Source organism: Lipophrys pholis (assembly GCF_963383615.2).
Source record: "Lipophrys pholis genome assembly, chromosome: 1".
Taxonomy (NCBI): Eukaryota; Metazoa; Chordata; class Actinopteri; order Blenniiformes; family Blenniidae; genus Lipophrys; species Lipophrys pholis.
In genome coordinates this window covers 42,346,318-42,364,662 of record NC_137635.1, presented here as the reverse complement: position 1 = coordinate 42,364,662, position 18,345 = coordinate 42,346,318, and the positions used below count along the sequence as shown (strand labels likewise).

Here is an 18,345-nt window from a genome sequence, read left to right as displayed (position 1 = left end):
AGAAGAAAATAGCTGATGGGAAATTTTGAGTCAAACTCTTGTCGCTGTCTTGATTACACTCTTCACTCTTCCTCCCATGAATTTCTGCTGACCATGAAAATGTCCTGGCACGAAGCTGATAAAGGTGTTTGGAACTCCTTGCCTCCCAGGAAGCCTCCTCCCACCGCGTTTTTGAGATATGAACTCATGTCAACTGAAGTATGTAACAATGAATAAACAACGCATACATTTTTAAGAACTGTGTGGAATTGGCATAATAATGATGTTCAGGAAGATTGAGGTAAAAAAATTAAAATATATATTAGTTACATGCATATGTATAAAGAAATCCAATATTTCGCCCCATCCTTCTTTCCATTCATCTCCTATATGATTCATCTGACTCAGGGTCACACAGTGCCGGAGACAATCCCAGCAATGGGTGAAGGACGGGTCACCAGTCAATAACAAGATCGACCACACACAATTCAGAGTCGCCATCTAACCTCAAAAGCATCTGTTTGCATTTCGAGAGGCCCCCAAAAGGTCCCCAAGGCCAGATATGAACGAGGAGTAGCGTGCACCGCTACTCCATGATGTGGCCAAAATCGCAGGTATTTTAAAGACTATTTTATGCAGTTGATATTAGCGAAGATGTGAGTAAGTTTCACACACAGACAGGGTGAGGTACTGAGAGACAAGCCAGCAGCAGCTGTTTGGTGGTTTGCCTGAAGCCAAATCTGGGCCCCACAATAGAAGACGTGTTCTACTCAGGAGTTTACTGTACTTTCTCCAAATGTGGTGCTTCACATCTGGTCAAGGTTATCTGTGCCCAGCACACAGTCATTAGCACAGGGAGAGCAATCATCAACATAGCTGATAAAATGAACCGTGCAGAGTGTTTAATATACACCAGGCAACGGTAATTGGGACAACGGGGACCTGATAAGCCACGGGCATTCAAATATGTGCGCATCAAACTCAAGGCCAAACCGAGACCAACACCAGAGCCGACTGAGACTGACGCTGGGCTCTGATAAATTCATACAAACACAAACTATGTTCTATCTGTACAACTCTGCTGTTAGCTGCTCTTTATGTCTTGTTAATATTACAAACAGATTCTTTCCCTTGCTATTTTATCATCTGCCACCACCACAAACAAACTGATTTGGATTACAGTGTGATCTCCAACAATCTAACACTTTGAAACACAGCCTGTGTTTTAGGCCTCTGCTTGAAAAGGTTTATAAACGTCACTAGTTTCTTACATGATTAAGGCACGTTCCAATCTGGAAGACCGTCATTCACGAACACGGTCGTCTCAAACTCATTTTAGTTCAGGTGACATGAACAGCCCAATCTGATACATTTTTCTTACGGCTACTTTTATGAAGAGATATTTGTCTTGCAATATTTATGGAAAAATATGGAAAAATAGTAGTACAATAACAATAGTTTCAAATTTGTTTAAGTGAAAAGGGGGTATGAGTACATGTTGAAAAAGTCTACATTTGTAAGTCCACATAACCTGAACAGGTTATGTCTTTTTAAATTGAAGGCAACCTTCACATAAAGCCGTTTGACACGTCTATCTTATTGCAACGTTTTGCAGCCTTTAGAATACATGTTTTTTTGCAACTTTTCTTTCCATAGTTTGGCTGTGAGGCTGATGTTACATCACTAGCAGTGAGGTAGCTGTCACTGCAGCTTCTCTGATCCACGGCTCATTTGTGTTTGTAGTTTTTACACGCACACACACACAAAAAAAGTAAATCTCAAATAAATGCATCGGAAAAAGCAGTTCATTTTTATGGAGAACTTAAAAATAATGTGTGTGATTTAATGGACCCTGTGAGAAGCTTTATCATGGACACTGCTGGGTTAAAAGTTCAAAAGGAAACCCATTTAGGTTACATATACTGTAAGTGGTGATGTCAAATATCATCAGCACTATATACGTATATGGACCTAATTCCAGTGCCTTACAGCAACATCTCATCAGAGGCTGATTTATCTTTTATGGCATCACAAAGAAGAAATTAATAATCCCTATTGAAAACCCACCCCGGGTCTCAATCAGCCGTGTGCACTGGTTTGACATTGTTGAAGTCGGTGCATTTCTAAACCACACGAATACACAAAGAAATTCAAGAACAATTGTAAGCCGAAGAGCTGCTTGGGTCATCATAAATATAAAGACCACAACCACGGGTGTCTATACACACGTTACTGAAGTTGTTCAAGAACAGCTGAGTAGGCATGCCTCAATGAAATGATCAGTGTAATATAAGAAGACAGGATTACAATGCTGGAACAGATCCAAGTCAGTGTATCTTGTCGCATCCTATAAACAGAATATTACGTGTAAGAAGAGCTAGGTTTCCGGACTACTTTTTGGCTGTGAATGTGATATTTTAATGCATGGATTGGGGGTCATTTTGTATGGAGCTTGCATATTCTGGTTGTCTGTCTCTCTCTGTTGCCCTGTGACGGACTGGTGTACTGAGTGCCCTGCCACCCATCTCCAGCACTCTGGAACCCCGAATTGGATAAAGCGTTATAGCATATGGATGAATTAATTCAGTATTATGATGACATTTTTTGATTTACTTCGAATGAATAGACTTCGTGCCAAGTTAATGGGCAAATAATTCCAGTTTCATGGACATTTGGCAGACTTGGATTCACTCGCTTGCCCTGAAATCTAAATGATGTCGTCCAAGAAAGTGAGGAGAGGAAGAATGATCAACTTAAATGCACTGCTGTAGTATGATAATAGACTGCCTATGTAAGCAAGTAGACATATACAATGTATTATTATAGTTCTACGTACTTGCATCTTTTTCTTCCGCCAGATTTTCGTGTGAACACAAAAAGCACCTAAAATTGTGTGGAAAAATTCTGGAGTAACGTGCTATGACTTTTGTTAACTTGACTTGGCAAATCGCTTCTGAAAGAAAACGCAAAAAAACTGCAACAAACGTTCCGTTCAAAGCGGATGGGATTTGGGTTAAAAATTATCTTAACTTTTACTTTTACTTTATTGTCCGCAGCGAGCAAACACAAAACTTCATCTGAAATGTTGTAGCTGTCTTTATCCTGCTTGTATTTTCTCTAGTTTTGTTTTTTTTTGTTTTGGTCTTCAGTCAAATGTTTGTGCAAAAAGTGATTCAATCAAACAACTAATCAAATAGTTAATAAAACCATGAATCAGTACCATATCGAGGAATAAAACACTAACATTCAGGAAGTATTTACCAGAAAAATGTTCTGTTTCTCGAGTTCAATTTAAAGATTAAAGAAGAATATATTTTGAGAATGTATTTTAGATTTGATCGATCAATAATGTTTAGGTTTGACAGTTCTGGAATCTGCTCTCTCGGTTTCGTAAGCACATTTCCCTTGTCTAGCACGTTTCCCAAAGCTCTTCACGTTCACACACCAATGGAGGCGGCTGTCGTGCACGGCGCACAATCCATCCATTGGGAGCAGTTTGGGATTCAGTGTCTTGATCAAGGACACTTTGACATAGGGACAGATGGGGGGGGGGGGGGGGGGGGATGAACCTGCAACCTTCTGATGGAGTAACAACCTGCTCTACCAATCGACCCACAGCCGCCCTTTGAAAATAATAATAATAATAATAATAATGAAATACGGATTGTAAAGTATGTGTTTTTGCCTGTCGACACAGACTATCAAGGTCTCCCTTCTCCAGTTGGTTCAGAGAGAATTTCTACCTCTTATTGTCCTCCGGTGAGCTGCTGCGGAGTCTGTTTAGAGGAGCTCTGGGTGGGTGTGGGGTGGTCTTTGTCACTCTGATTTCACCTTCAGCCTGAAGGACACAGAACAACCAAACACGTTCACATGCGTCCTCTGCAAACTGCTTTCACACTTTGATTTCAGAACGTTTGCAAGCTCTCTGGTGACGGATGTATCCGAGGCCATATGGAGGATTAATAGTGGCAGCGCTGACTCTGCAGTATCAGCACCACCGTCTTTTTATAGTCACTATAAACTTTTCTTTCATCAAACATCAACGTAGGAAAAACATGCAGAAACAAACCAACAAAGAAAGAGGAGCAGATTGTAAATTAACAACATTCATTAAAGTTTTTCTCATGAGAACGATTGTTAGGCGTTGACATCTGACTTTTAGGTCATGCTGTACCTTTAATCACTGATGGTACTACTTCAAAACATCAATGCAGAGACAACAAGCCTTTCCTGGGTTTCTAAAGTAGAAAAGCATGTTTGAAAGCAATCTAATCAATTATCAAAACACTATCGTAAACTAACATCAAACAGAGAAACTGTTTCAAAAGAGAGAGTATAGTTTATTGTTTGTGGGTTTTATAAAGCGGGTTGCTTTATTCATTCTGCTGTACGATTTGAAAGGTAATGACACAGATTGACTGGCAAGAACTCTCTTCTCTCTCAGTTTCAGGAGTTTTCTTTAAAATCACCCCAAATATGTATTTGTTTTAAGTTGCATGTACCATGTGTAACTGACAAACTAGTAATTTGAGGTGCCTCTTAAATCTATCCAACTAGTTGTAATCCATAAACCTAACAAAATGTGTCTGTGACAATATTAGCAACGTCAGCTCCATCACATCCTTACACCAATTTGTTGTTCTGCCAAAGAGTAACTAATGAGTAACCACATCCCAGTGGATTATAGCAATTAGAACAACTTTTAAGCAGTTTATATTGTTCTCCAAAGTCAATTTTTCCTGGAGTCTACTACCTCATGTTTATAAAACTGTTTTGGAACCAATGAAGACTATCATTAAACTCAGTGAGAAAATGTTGAGGAACAACAAGCCAATGTGGTTTGCCAGTGAATGAGTCAGAAAGTAGCCAGTCAAAAGAGAAAAGCATCTCAAGCTCGAAGAAGCTGAAGTCACGGTGTGCCGTGACACGGGACACAAAGTTTGTGTTTGCAATAAAACACCAAGTAACTCTCATGTACACCATGTACACCACCTCGATGCGCGGCTCTACGTACCCGGGGCATCGTCAGGACCAGGTGTCCGGTGGTTTGGGACCTCTGAGCCGTTGAACTGTCGGGCTTCACTTCAGCAGGCAGAACCACCTGAAATATCTGCAGAGTAAATTATTCACAACTTTAATTAGTGAGATTAATGCTCCGATCTGGCACCGTCACTGTCCCACTGTGTCAAATGACTTTAATCATTAGTTGGTCTTTTTATAGGAACACTTTCCACAAAGGACTTAGGAGAGTAACCAAGAATAGCTCTGAATGAGAACAGTGACAATCACTCACTGAAGCAAAATCCTAAGGAAACCAGAATGAACCATGTGAGACTACAAATTGGGCATAAAATTAGACTTTTTCATTTCAATTTGATGGGATAGTCGGAGGGAATTCGAGGGAGCCCACACTCACGGGGAGGCCATAGGAGAACTCCAAAAGTGGATCTTCCCTCTGACTCCAAGTGTCAGGATGTGACTGATGTACATTCCCTAGAGGTTAACTCCTCCAGTCAGTTCCTCCATCTCCTCTAAATGAGCTCGCATTAAAATGAAATTCTGAAAACCTGAGTTGATCTATCGCTGCGTAAATCACCTGCCCTGTCCAATCAGGCTGACCCCTGGCATAAAACAACCGTCCATAAATACTGTAACGGCTTGAGGCCGAGCCGTGACATTCACAGGACACCCGACTACCTGCAGGGCTCTGTGAGAGAGTGAAAACAACAAAAAAAAAAGGAAAATACAGGCACACAGCTGTTTAATCACACTCAGAGGTCAATGTCTTGTATTTGTGGCAAATTAAAAGGATCCACATATTCCCTTCAGTGCTGCCGAGGGGGCCGTGGTGGAGTAAACTCAAGCAGGATTGAGCCTCCCTTCGCAATAAGCCGCAGTCAGACTGCAGCAGATCTCATGCAGGGCTGCAAATAAACACCTGACATGAGATAAAAACTGCTCGACTTCTGCTGACGCCAAATTTGGCAGGAAGCTCGCCTGATTACAGGTTGTAACATCTAAACGGGGACCGTTCCAAAGAAAGATCGCGGTCATTTCAGACTGGACAGCTGCCATTTTGTGAAGGAATAAAGAACAAACCAAAGTCCCCACTGGAAGAGTTTTAAACAATCATGGGTGTATCAGGAATGAGTGAGATTTGGGCTGGGGTTTTATTTGCTCTCGATCTGACTCTATCACACGTCCCTGGGGTCCTGACTCAGTGACAAGTAGCATCTCCATGAAATTGCTGTGGCTGGTTATCGCATGAATCACTCCGTGCGCTCGACACATCATTACATTAAGAGGCAGTGTGTAAAAATGGGAAGAATCAAAAAGAGTACCAGCATTTCAGGGCAGATAATATAATGCTTTTTTTCTTTCGGGCCCATGGTCATTACTAAAGTGTGACAACAACGTATTAGAGGCAGCATCACTAAATGTGCAGAAAATGAAAACTGTGAATGTTTTTAAAAGGTAGTTCAGATTTGAAATTGGATTGTGTGTTTTTATTTTATAGCACTGTATTAATCCCCTGAGGGAAATTCATACTGAATTGACCCATCGGTAGCAGTCACACAGAGGAGCACTCAAGGGGAGCCTGAGCGTCTTGCTCAGGTACCCCCAGTGCATGTTTTTGGGAATGTGGGAAGAAAACCAGAGTGCCTGGAGGAAAAATGCCTTTATTCAAATTTTCTGTTTTACATTGAAGTCCATAGATATTTTTTTCTAGTCAAATTTCTTTTTAAAACATAAAAAAAAAAAAAAAAAAAAAGCAGAAATCACGAGCAAACAAGCGAGGAAAAAAAAGGCAAAATTCAAAAAAAAAAACCATTGTCAATAAATCTGCCACTGGCAACGATATCTTGTATTTTAAAGGTTACAAATGATAATAAGGGGGAGATATATAAAGGGCAGAGAGGGGTAAAATCCTCCAGCAAATCTTGCATATTTGCTACTCGATTACAATATATGCAGAGGGGCACCAGTCGAGGCTCTGCGGCTGCAAACCGGCTTCTACAGCATCCGCTGTATCATGGAGCCAAAGCAAGATGAGCATTAAAGGTGACGAGTATATTTCATTCTGAAATGTATAAGAAACCAACTGAGGGATGAAAAAAAAAAAAGTGTGATGAAATCATCTTTTAAAATCTACAAGAAGCCAATACACCACTATTGTCAGTACCAGATAGAGAAGGACGATTTCGCCCTGACTTAAGAAAGTTATGAGTGCCAAGCCATGAGAATACTAGCATTTTAACAAACTGGACAACAACTCATCTGATGTGTGCCTAAATGTTTTAGTTGAGCTCAAGTTCCGTCCTCACTGATTTATGACCTGTATTGGAACAAGCACGCCAAAGGCGGATCAAGACAGTTTGGCTTCACTTCTGGGGCGCTGTCACATCGTCCATCTTCATACAATCAATGTAACAGTCAATTAGACTCTTCCAGTGGCAAACAGGAGCAGTTAAATCACCACCTCGTTACTCGATGCCGCCAGACTCCATTTACAAAACAGTTGTTGCCCCTGAAAGCACATTAGCGTAAGTAGTTGATCGGTCAGTTTGACTAAGCTGTGAGTTTGAGTTAAAGACCAAAAGACACTCAATTAAAGAAACCAAGAAATCCAGGCAGCAAATGAGATTCAGAGATGTGTTTGAATAACCTAAAGATTCCCTGCCAAATTTGATTCGATTTCCGGCTAAGTTACAGTCTGAAATGGGAAGGCAAATTTACCTTGATTTAGAAACAAGAAACGGACTCTCTTGCACCACTTGACATTCCGAAAACATTTCAGTGCCATACATGTCACTCTGACAGTTGAGGCCGTCCTCACCAGGGAAATCATTTGTATGAACATGTGTTATGCTGACAAGCAATCTCTTGTGATTATATGAATGATGCCAGGCGCCTCTCTGAGGGGCAGATGTGACGTTATTCTGAAGCCGTGAATTCTCTTAAAGGCCTGACTTGGATTGACCGTCCGGGTTTGCATTAAAAAAGAAAACATCTGCAGCCATTATTCAATAGAAAGACTGTTAGATAGTTATTAAATACGGCACATGGTTGTTGATGAAAAGAACCTTCTGCGTACATTTGACGTCGTTTGATTATACTACTCTGCTGTTGGCCTGCAGTGTGCTGAGCTGAGCGTCTGTTGGGGGAAATCTTTGACTTGTCAGCTGCGCCAGCGCGTCACAGTGAAATATCAGAGCTGCACTGTACAAGCGATGCAGCACAGTGAGTGTTTCTGCGGCTTCAGAGGCCAACAGCTCCCTGTGGTGGTTTCAAACCTCATGCAAACGGCTCTAAACATAGGGAAGGTTTTCTCAGCACCACAAATATTTGGAACGCGGTGAAGGCTCACTTAGATCTGCGTTCTGGGAATCTACCAAATTCGACTGTTTAATTTCCACAAGAAAGGCTGACTAAGATTTGATCACTGCGCCCTTGAGCAAAATCTTTTGCTGGCAGAGATGCAGGCAAGTTAAACTGGCCAACTTCTGGTGTGAAAGAGCAAAGGATGAAACTTCTCTTGAGGAATTGCAGGTTAGATACTTTCCAAACATACCTGAAAATAACATGGAAATAACAAAATGTTTTGTAGTGAAGCCCACGTTTTTTTTTTTTTTTTTAATATCTGAGAATTTTGTTCCTCGAGTTCAACATTTAAGGATGCACTAGAAGTGAAGCAGCACAACTACAATGGAAACCGTTGCTGAGCAACAGAGTGACCTATAAACCAAGGAGGATAAAACAAATTTAAGGACCACGTCCAAGTCTGCGCTGCCCTTTAAAACCATAAAAAAAAGATCCCAAATTAATGTGTTTGTTGGATGGTTCAGGGTGAGTAGCTGAATCTGAAAGGTCATGAGTAAATCAAAATATTAGACAGCCTACCTTTCCTTTGACTAAGACTCTTGCGTATGTTGGCTGGATGTCCACATCAATCAGAGAGGTGTCCATGTGTCTGTGAAGGGAGAACATTTCAATTCCAGACTTAATAAAAAAAAAAAAAAAAAGGACAGAGGAAATCTGCACTCTTCAAGAATCAGATACACACATGAATGTCATACTCAGAAATCAGGACGTCTGATAACACAAGCACCATGACGGCGGTCATGCGACTCAAGTTCTTGCCATCATTTTGAATTATAGTTGTGTATTTTCAACATAACTGTCAGCCGAGACTGAGCACGTCCATTTCCTACCTGTACACCGACAGGTCCAAGACAATCGTGTTGTTTTCCTCATTTTCAGTGAGAGAGAAATCAAGCCTGTTATTGTGCACAGGAAGAAAAGCCGAGACATTAAAAACTGCAGATCTGCCGATACTGTTTGTACATGGTAATCGGCTAGAAAACAGATCGTCAGCGCTCAGATCTACGGTGGACTTTTCACTGAGTCAGCAGGAATCCAGACTGCGTGTGCCAACATGACCACAGATGGGCTCAACGCTACAACCATGTACAAAATGTACAGTGACGAAAATCACACTGAACACAAAACGATGACAACGCAACAAAAAAACTTCACCGACACAACAAAATGATCACAAAGAAAGAAAGTTGCAGACAAAAATTAAAATCTAGATAATAACAAAAACATTTATCTTTTATAGCTTGTAAGAACAAAAGTTGGTAAAGGGATATCGAACTTTCACTTAATCAGTATTGAAATGACCAGCAAATGCTTTGATTCAGTCCTTTCTTTAAAAGATGGTCAGTGAGTACAGCTATTTAGTGTATCATTAAGCATGATTGCTTATTGGATGCCACAATAATTGAAGAAGCACCTGAATATCTGCCCGTTATGAAACTTGGGGTATTCTTGAAGGGAGGGAATAAACAAATAAATAAATAAATAAATGGAAAAACAATCTCGCAAAATGTTGTTACATACAAACCAAAACAGGATCATACCATTAGTTTGTTACAATAAATGTAGTGACAATAAAGACTTCTTGTGGCTAAGTTTACACTTTACATTTAACTCACTTGTTGACTTGTCAACAACACTGATTTTAACTAGCCCTTTTTTAACCATGCACTGTGTGTCAGCTTCAGCTGGGAGTTTCTTCTGCTTCAACTAACTTCTGCCCCTTTGTCAACAGTTCTTAAACAGTTGTTACCACTCGCACAACTGCCAACTATCTTTTATTAAAAGGTTTGTTAATATATAAAACTATACTTTGGTCCTTTTTGATACTAAATCTTTACATTTTACTGTTCATTGGTGCCCCTTTACTTTTACTGGTAAAATAAGTATTTACACAAAATACAATATTATCTTTTAATCCAGACCTGTAATGTACAGCTTCACATCTGACACCCATCCATACATCTACTGTCCATCATCGAATGTATACAATTCAGGGTCACGGGGCGCTCGATGCAGGATACACACTGGACAGGCCTCCACTTCTTCACAGGGTCAATCCAGAGGGACACATTCACATGTAGAGTCACCAATTAACATCAATTGCATGTTTCTGGACTGCTGGAGGAAACTGAAGTACCTGGAGAGCCCCACACATGTACAGAGAGAACATGGAAACTCCATTCATAAGTACACCTGGCTTTTGTTTTTTTTCTTGTGAGGCAAATTCTAACCACTACAGCCCCATGCACCTTTGCATTTGACAATGCAACTCAAATTTTTTTTGTCCTTCTGCCAGTTAATTTATTCAGTTTTCTGTTCTTGTCAGATAATCATCCGCCACATTACATACCGGTTTGCATAATGGGACGTTTGAAGCGCCCGTGGAAGGGAGTTAGAATTCAAACCGTACCAACATAACATTGTGACTGTTATCAGGCGGGTGGCAGTGACCCACACCATCCCGTCTCTCCGCCGGAGGAAGGTGATACATCACACATTCCGGACCCGGCTGCGTCCTCAGCTCAGATTACAAATGAAATCAGTTGCGATTTAGGGCTTCGACCCGAGTGGCCTTGCTCTTGATATAAACCTCGAGCTAATGGAGGGAAACCGAAGGAGGGCCGCGGTCATCGGGTTGCCCCTGCCGCCGCCGTCGTCGCCACCCTTCACAAAACACGAAGGCAGGCGGGACAATTCAACACTAGAGACCAAAATCCAAACACCATGAATCATCACACAGCACCCAGTGATTTTCACCGGCCTTACAGACGGAAGTAATGGAGGGTCTCAAAAGTGAAATACGACAGAGATGAAGAACTGTGAAAGAAAACTAGAAAAGTCATCTTGCTTCGTTCAGGTTTTTTTTGTTTGTAGCTGCTGTAATCGAGCAGAAACAATTCTGTTGCTTTCTGCTGCTGCTGTTGTTGAATGGATCAGGCAGAAACACTGTATTAACCAGCTGGTACAAAAAAGCTTAGTCAGTAAATAAGTAATAGAAACAGAAAACTTCTATTAATAAAATGACCTGTTCTGAACTCTGTGGAGCAAAACAGATTCGGATATATAGTGTTACACGCATCAGGCCTGTGGGCAGTTCAAATATATCCTAAAGGGCCTGTGAAACAAATGCATTTTGGATTAAAACCACAAAGCTGAAGAAAGACAGGTTGCAGATATTGAGTTCCAGTCACAATTGAATATGGATGGCTATAAATCTCGCCAGACTTTATATTTAAAGAATATTAAAACCACTCTCCTAAAGTTACAGCAGTAAGTTTTAGTCAAACTAAAAACTTGGGTCACTTGCTGGTGATAATTTGCTCTATTTTACACGAGATAATGAAGTGGAATGGAGGAAAAACAATAATATGGAATTGCTTCACCTAAAGGGGGCTGCATGGTGGCTTAGTGGTTTGTGCTCACACTGCAAAACGAGAATGTTCCTAGATCAAGTCCAGTTTGAAGCTTTCTTGTGTGGAGTTTACATGTTGTCCAGTCTCCTCCCACAATCTCAAAATGTGCATTTCTTTTGTAATTGGTGACTCCACATTGCCCGGAGGAGAGGATGTGTTGTGTGTGACTGTGTCTCCCCAGTGATGCTCTAGTAACCTATAACATGCACTTCACTGACAGAGGGCTTTGCTCCTCCAGCCCCTTGTGACCCCGAGTTTTGGTGAAACTGTATTGAAGATGGATAGGTGGCTAAAAGGGTTTAAGAATCTTCCTGTGTGACCAAAGTTAGTTTGATTCAAATTGAAGGGTGAACCATAGATTTAGGGGACAATCGTCCTCCTTTATTTGTTTGTGCAGGGAATTCCCTGTGATGATAAATTCATTCATGTCTGCCATTATGTCAGCATCTTAACAAATAGTCTAAAATAACTGAGGTGTAATGGGTTGTGCTGAAGAATGTAATTGAAAGAAATGTCTTTCTATTCATCCACTCAATTGAAAACCTGCTGTTTCTCAGCTCATACTTTGGCTCATTGACGTTCAACACTCGTCCATCGGTGGTGATCAGCATCCTGGGGGCTTTCGGCTTCTTCTCCGTCTCCCTGCAGAGAGCGAGGAAAGCATTAGGAGTGAAAAAGCATTTAGTACGAGTGTTATTGTCTCGAAGATGGACTGAAGGATGACAGCAGCGGAGTTATGAGGTCCAAGGGGTGAAGGAGAGAGAGCTACCTGTCCGCCAGGAACAGGCACGAAGACAAAACAGCAATCATAGGATTTACTGCAGAACCAAAACATCTGCAGCAGAAACATTTGACTTATTTTACAAAATGTAATGATTCACTCATAGTTAAGTGGAGCAACAATGCACTCTGCAGTAGCATATAATGCAAATCAAAAGACATAGAACTTCAAGACTGGGGTGGTAGGATTTTTTAAACAGGTAGCTGGCGCACACTTTACACCATCTGAACCTATTCTATTAACCATTTATGAAACAATGTATACGCTGCATTAATCATAACTAGATCAACTCAATACTCAGTAAACCACTTGTCTTTTATAAACCAAAGTTTAGTCTCACATTTATAATTGCTTTTATCTGATTCTATGAGGTATCCTTATTGTTTAAACTCCTTATGTTTCCAATGAGCTCCATACTGTAAGAATTAATAGATATATATATATAATAAAAACAGTGGGAAAAATATGAATAAAGACCCAAATCGTTCCAGAGATTACAGGTACATTGGTTTTATTCTGCACTTTGACAAAATTGGACACTCATAAAGTCAAGGATTTAGTTCTGTATGTTCCATACCTCTCTGTAGATATGCTCAAAACTATTTTGTTGTTACTGGCAACCACAGACACAATGAAGAAGTTCTGAATTCATAGTTGAGTCATTCATTCAACCGTAAATTATAAAGTGACTGACTTCACATTTTCCACTGTAACCTGCCTAACAATCAATTCAATATTCTCAAATATTCTTTATATAAGGGAGCATATATATATCTTTTTTTTTCTTTTTTTTTAAATTCCTTTCATCATTGATCCAAAGGATAAACTTAGACAAATACATAAGAAGTTTGAACGAACTTTCTTCAAACAGGAGGTTTTTCAGTCCTTTGCAAAAATACCATTACATTCAGCATACTTTGAAACTGAAGTCAAGAAGAGTTTTTCCTCTAGAACTCCACCTCGGTTTACAACACTCGTGTAACCTTTTGCTTCAAGAAGTCCCTCCATCAGCTGCGTGGAGCAGTTCAGGACTAAAGCACAGGCAGGGAACTGCACACTTCACATCCAGCCGTCTGTTGGACCCACTGAGCAGCAGACGAGCCTGTTGGCGGGTGAGCTGGGCGAGTGTTTAGCTCTCCGTGGAGGGTCGGCCGTCACAACCTCCACGGCCGTACGTCAGTGGAGAGGACGGGTGGGACAGCATGCTCGAGCAGCCTTCAATCTGCTGAACTCAAGGATGTTAAGTTCACGCTTTTATTAGAGAGGGGCTGCAGGGCGCTATAACGAATTAAGTGATGCTGTGGAGCCAAACAGGGAGCCGAGACAGTGTCACCATCCTGGTTAATAGTAACTGCTGCAGTAAACAGTGTTAGAATGGAATAGTTAGGGAGGCAAGACATCCACACCTTCTGCAGGACTGGAGGGTGTACTTCAACCAAATGTTAAGATTACCAGGAACATCTTTTAATTATTACAAATACGCACATCTATAATGGCATTCTCTTTTATATATGGAAATATGTATTTTCCCGGACACATGCTGCCTCCAGTTGCAGTTGCTCTGCTGGCCAACAGATGCTGCAAAAGTCTGTCTTCAACATCAACATCGGAGACAATAAGAAGTCCACCTAAAAACCAAGGCTGTTTAATTCTTTGGAATATGTATGTACTAACGCATACATTAAACTGGATGTTCCACACATTGTAATTTTAAGATCAGGCTTAAATCTTTAATATTTGATCAAGCTTAAAGTTAGAGGTGGCTCAGGTCACTCTGTTCCATTTTGTAGTAAAGCAGCTACAGATTAAGACTACAAGTTATTTCTCTCCACTTCTCACTCTATAAACTCATGGGTCATCATTGTATAGGTGGTATGAAAGTACGGTATGTATGTTGCTCCAGTAGTCTGTGCTCTCTCCCCTCCTTCTCTGTATCTGTCTGCAGGACCTCTGACAGCGTAACAGGAAGTACATGATCTGTGTCCTACTGTGCCTTCATCAAGTGTGCATCGCTTGGACCAGCAACTTATCTGATATCAACTTCTTTGTCATTTGAGTTTTTCTTTACAACTGGCGCCTCTGCTGGGTCATGTGGGTTTTTTTTTGTTTGTTTTTTGTTTTTATTTTTCTCCGTAAAAGGGCTATAACATATCTATTTTGTAATTAGTGTTTTATAAATAAAACTGAATCGTACCGAGTAGTGTCAAATGTTCTCAAGGCTACTGGAGGAGCAGCTCTTTACCAACACACTCCATGTTGGAAATCCCCTCAGCAGTTTAATGGAGTGTGACCCTAAATGAGCCCGCTGGACTTTAACTGGAGATCATTACTATCATAATACTTGGTTGATCATTTTGTCATTTCCCTGATGTTGTTACAGGGAGGGTGAGAGAGAGGGCAAGTATCCACTTCAACAGAATCAAACAGAATGAGCATCCCACTGGCGTCACTGCTCCTCCTCCATATACTGTTGACTTGTCCACAGCTTGGCTCTGCCGTAAAATGCCGTTTTTTTTTTTGTAAAATGGTGCAACAGAGCATCTATCAACCGGCTGAGTCAGGGAGTCATGAGACATGACTGTTCCACTGCTGGTTGTGCGTAAACTTCAGAACTGAGGACAATGTGTTGAGACAGCTTTAGATCAGCCACCAGCAGAGAGCACTCCATGCACCTTGAGATTTATCACCTAAGACTTTACACATAAACCTCTCAAAAGGAACATCACCTTTGACAAAACAGCTGGTGACATATTATAGTGACAGAGGAACGGTTGGCAGCATCTGCTAAAAAACAAAAAATAAATGAAAATGCATTGGAGGTGAAGCAACAGTCACACACAGCAAGAAAGCACAGAGGTAATGGATAAAGTGGCTGTTTTGAATCATTTCTTCTCACATCATCATTCAGGCAACACTCACCAATAAACTACAGATGACTACTCAGAAAAAGTTTTGAATGATTATGAACACAATATTATTAATTACGTTTTCATTCAGGTCGGGGCTAATGCTTTCCATTTATATAACCGACACTACAATATTGCATGCAGGAAAAACCTTTAAATCTCTACCTGTCCACATTAACTACTGATGTCTCTTACGAACCACTTGCTTTGTTCTCAACCTCAAAGTGTGTTCAGGTTCTGCTGCACTGGTTGCCGGTAGGACCTGCCATTTCTCTGAGGGTATCCTTCCTCTAAGAGGAGCAGAGTAGCAGTTAAATGCAGAAGGATCTCCTGGCTGACCTTATCGCAGAATCCACCGCAGGAGCAGGAAATTCATCTTTCCTGACAATCCTGTGATGGGACGACTGCACACATCACGTCAGCGCACTCTGACAGCCCCACGCAGGGGAGACGATAAAAACGGCAACACCATATCACCCCGATTTTATGCTTGGACAGCATGCAGGCCTGCAATGTTTTCGTAATGCGCATGAGGAAATGGACTGTCACCCATTGGTGGTTATTAAAGTAGGGCTTATCCACTGGCCTCACTCGTTATGATATATATATATATATATATATATATATATATATATATATATTAGTAAGAGCACAAATACAGCGATTCAAGAATCTGTAGCATTAGATGCTATGAAAACGAAATTGTGTTCATCAGAGCTACTTCTGGAGATCAACGAGCCAAGGAAATAAGAAGGTTGTTCTTAAAAACCAATGATGAATCCCCAAGAGTGGTCTAAACTTCTGCTCTCTGTGGCAGGACAAGTCCAAATGTGTGATTGAGACATGCCATGAGCTCTCACTGTTCGGTCACAGATCAACTAACGCTGTCCACTTCAAGAAACCCAGGCTCTGTTTATGTGAGTTATGGTAAGTAGTGACAATGCCGTCGTCTACCTGTCCTAGCACCCGAAGTGTACCATAACCACCTAAGATACCATCAACTGAGAGAGTGGGAGGAAAATATTGTCAATGAGAAGAGCCAGGTTAAGCTGAAACCTTGGACTAAAAACTTTATTAATCTCCTGGAGTAAATTGCTTTCTTTCCTGCATTGATCCATTCTATTTCTTGGATGCGGAGGTGCAGTCACATCATGGTGTGCTGATGGGGGTCAAGGGTCATGCGGAGGGACCCAGAGTGGTGACCCGTCAGCTGTGGCATTCAAACCTCCTGATCCGAAGTCTGCTTCTATAACCTCTGGGCCACCAATCCCCCCCCCCAAATGGAGTCTAGGCGCTACGCTTATATCAGGGGGTATCAGCTTCTTCCACAAAGTCGTTCAATGTAAATGACAATTCATTGACTGAAAAGCCACAATACTATGCCGGGCCTCATATTATACCCAATTATTTCCTGTGGTATAAGAAGCTTTCCCAAGAAGTCTACCTGCAGTTCCCAGAGAAAAGTACCATAATCTTCAGCAATACCACACTGTTATTTTGATAATTGATATTCTGATTCAATTGCTATCAAGCAAATAGAATGGTACCCATGTTTATGCTCATTTTAACTTTTGAGAACTCATGAGAGGAGACAATGAAGCATTTATTACATGACATCAACTCTTGAGTATTTTTGTTTGAGTTATTTGGGACACTACCCAAAAGATGGTAAAAGTAGATCTATATATATCCGGTAACCTGAAGGCTGAAAGTTTAATATTCAGACCCTACTGCAGGGTCCATTCAACAGTGAACTGGAGATTGGATGCAGGTACCACAGAGTGCACCGTCAGAGTGCCCTTGGATACAGATGAAGTCTGGGCCGACCCTGAAGTCTCCACAGCGCTGGATTGACTACAAGAGGTTTTTTTTGTGTATTTCTTATCCTGCAGCTCAATGGCATGACAGGTTTATTTTCTTAGCCTTTAAACCCAGTTATAGGGATGTCCTCATAAGACTTGCGTCGTAGTACAAAAAAAGTGTCAAGGAAGAAAAATTACACTCCTCTACTACAGACCGATGACAAGTAACTTTGGGGACTACAACTGCAAATGTAAAGTAATTAAATGGCCTTCATCAAAGAGCGTGATCCAACCTTCAACCGAGGGCACTGCAGAGATAAATACCTGCTCATCACGGTGAACCAGGCACAAGCTCCACGGGGAATATCATGGCCAACACAGCAGCTTTCCATGTTTTAAGTGGTGAGGATGGGATGCCACTGCTCATGTCACAATCGAAATTCACAGGAACTCCTGGAGCACAGGCATGAGGCTTGCAAAAACCCATTTGAACGAATATTGCGGTTTGAAAAGTACCATCAAAACAAAGTTTTCAGACTGAACGACTGAATGTGGTGAAGCCAGTTGGCTCTGCTATTGATTGATTGTCACTGAACTGAATGACGTTTAATGCGTCAAATCCCTTTTCATATTTCATTCAAGTGTAAATTTGCTCTATATTTGCAGCCCGAACAGGATGAATAGTCAATTCATCGATCTTCTACGCTACTTTACTAAACTCAGGGTCTCGGGGTGCTGGAGATAAAGTCGGCTTACACCCCGGACAAGTCAAAAGCCAATTTCACCAATGGACCAATTCACCAATTAACATCAAACTGATGTGTTTGAACTGTGGGAGGAAACCACAGAATACACGGAAAACCCATAGATGCAGAGGGATAACATGGAAACTCCACAGAGAAAGGCCCTCAAGCCCTGACCTGAAACTTCTTGCTAGGAAGCGAGAGTGCTATAACCACTAAGCCACGAGTATGAACAAGTCTTTATGTGAAATATTGTTTATTAAACTAGTGTGCATATTATGTACTGCATATAAATGCTCAGTCTTTTCTGATTGATGAGAAAACCCCATAGCGTGAGAT

General features: G+C 41.1%; 1 protein-coding gene across 1 annotated transcript in view; it reads right to left on the bottom strand.

Annotated features, from left to right (window-relative positions):
* dnaaf11 (dynein axonemal assembly factor 11) overlaps window positions 1–18,345 on the bottom strand; it is a 35,238-nt gene that overhangs the window by 11,785 nt on the left and 5,108 nt on the right. The window contains exons 6-10 of the mRNA XM_080484250.1: window positions 12,339–12,416; window positions 9,192–9,257; window positions 8,881–8,950; window positions 4,994–5,089; window positions 3,723–3,817 (exon numbers count right to left, since the gene is read on the bottom strand). Of these exons, the coding sequence (XP_080340376.1) occupies window positions 3,723–3,817; window positions 4,994–5,089; window positions 8,881–8,950; window positions 9,192–9,257; window positions 12,339–12,416 (405 nt within the window). The remainder of the gene's footprint in view (window positions 1–3,722; window positions 3,818–4,993; window positions 5,090–8,880; window positions 8,951–9,191; window positions 9,258–12,338; window positions 12,417–18,345) is intronic.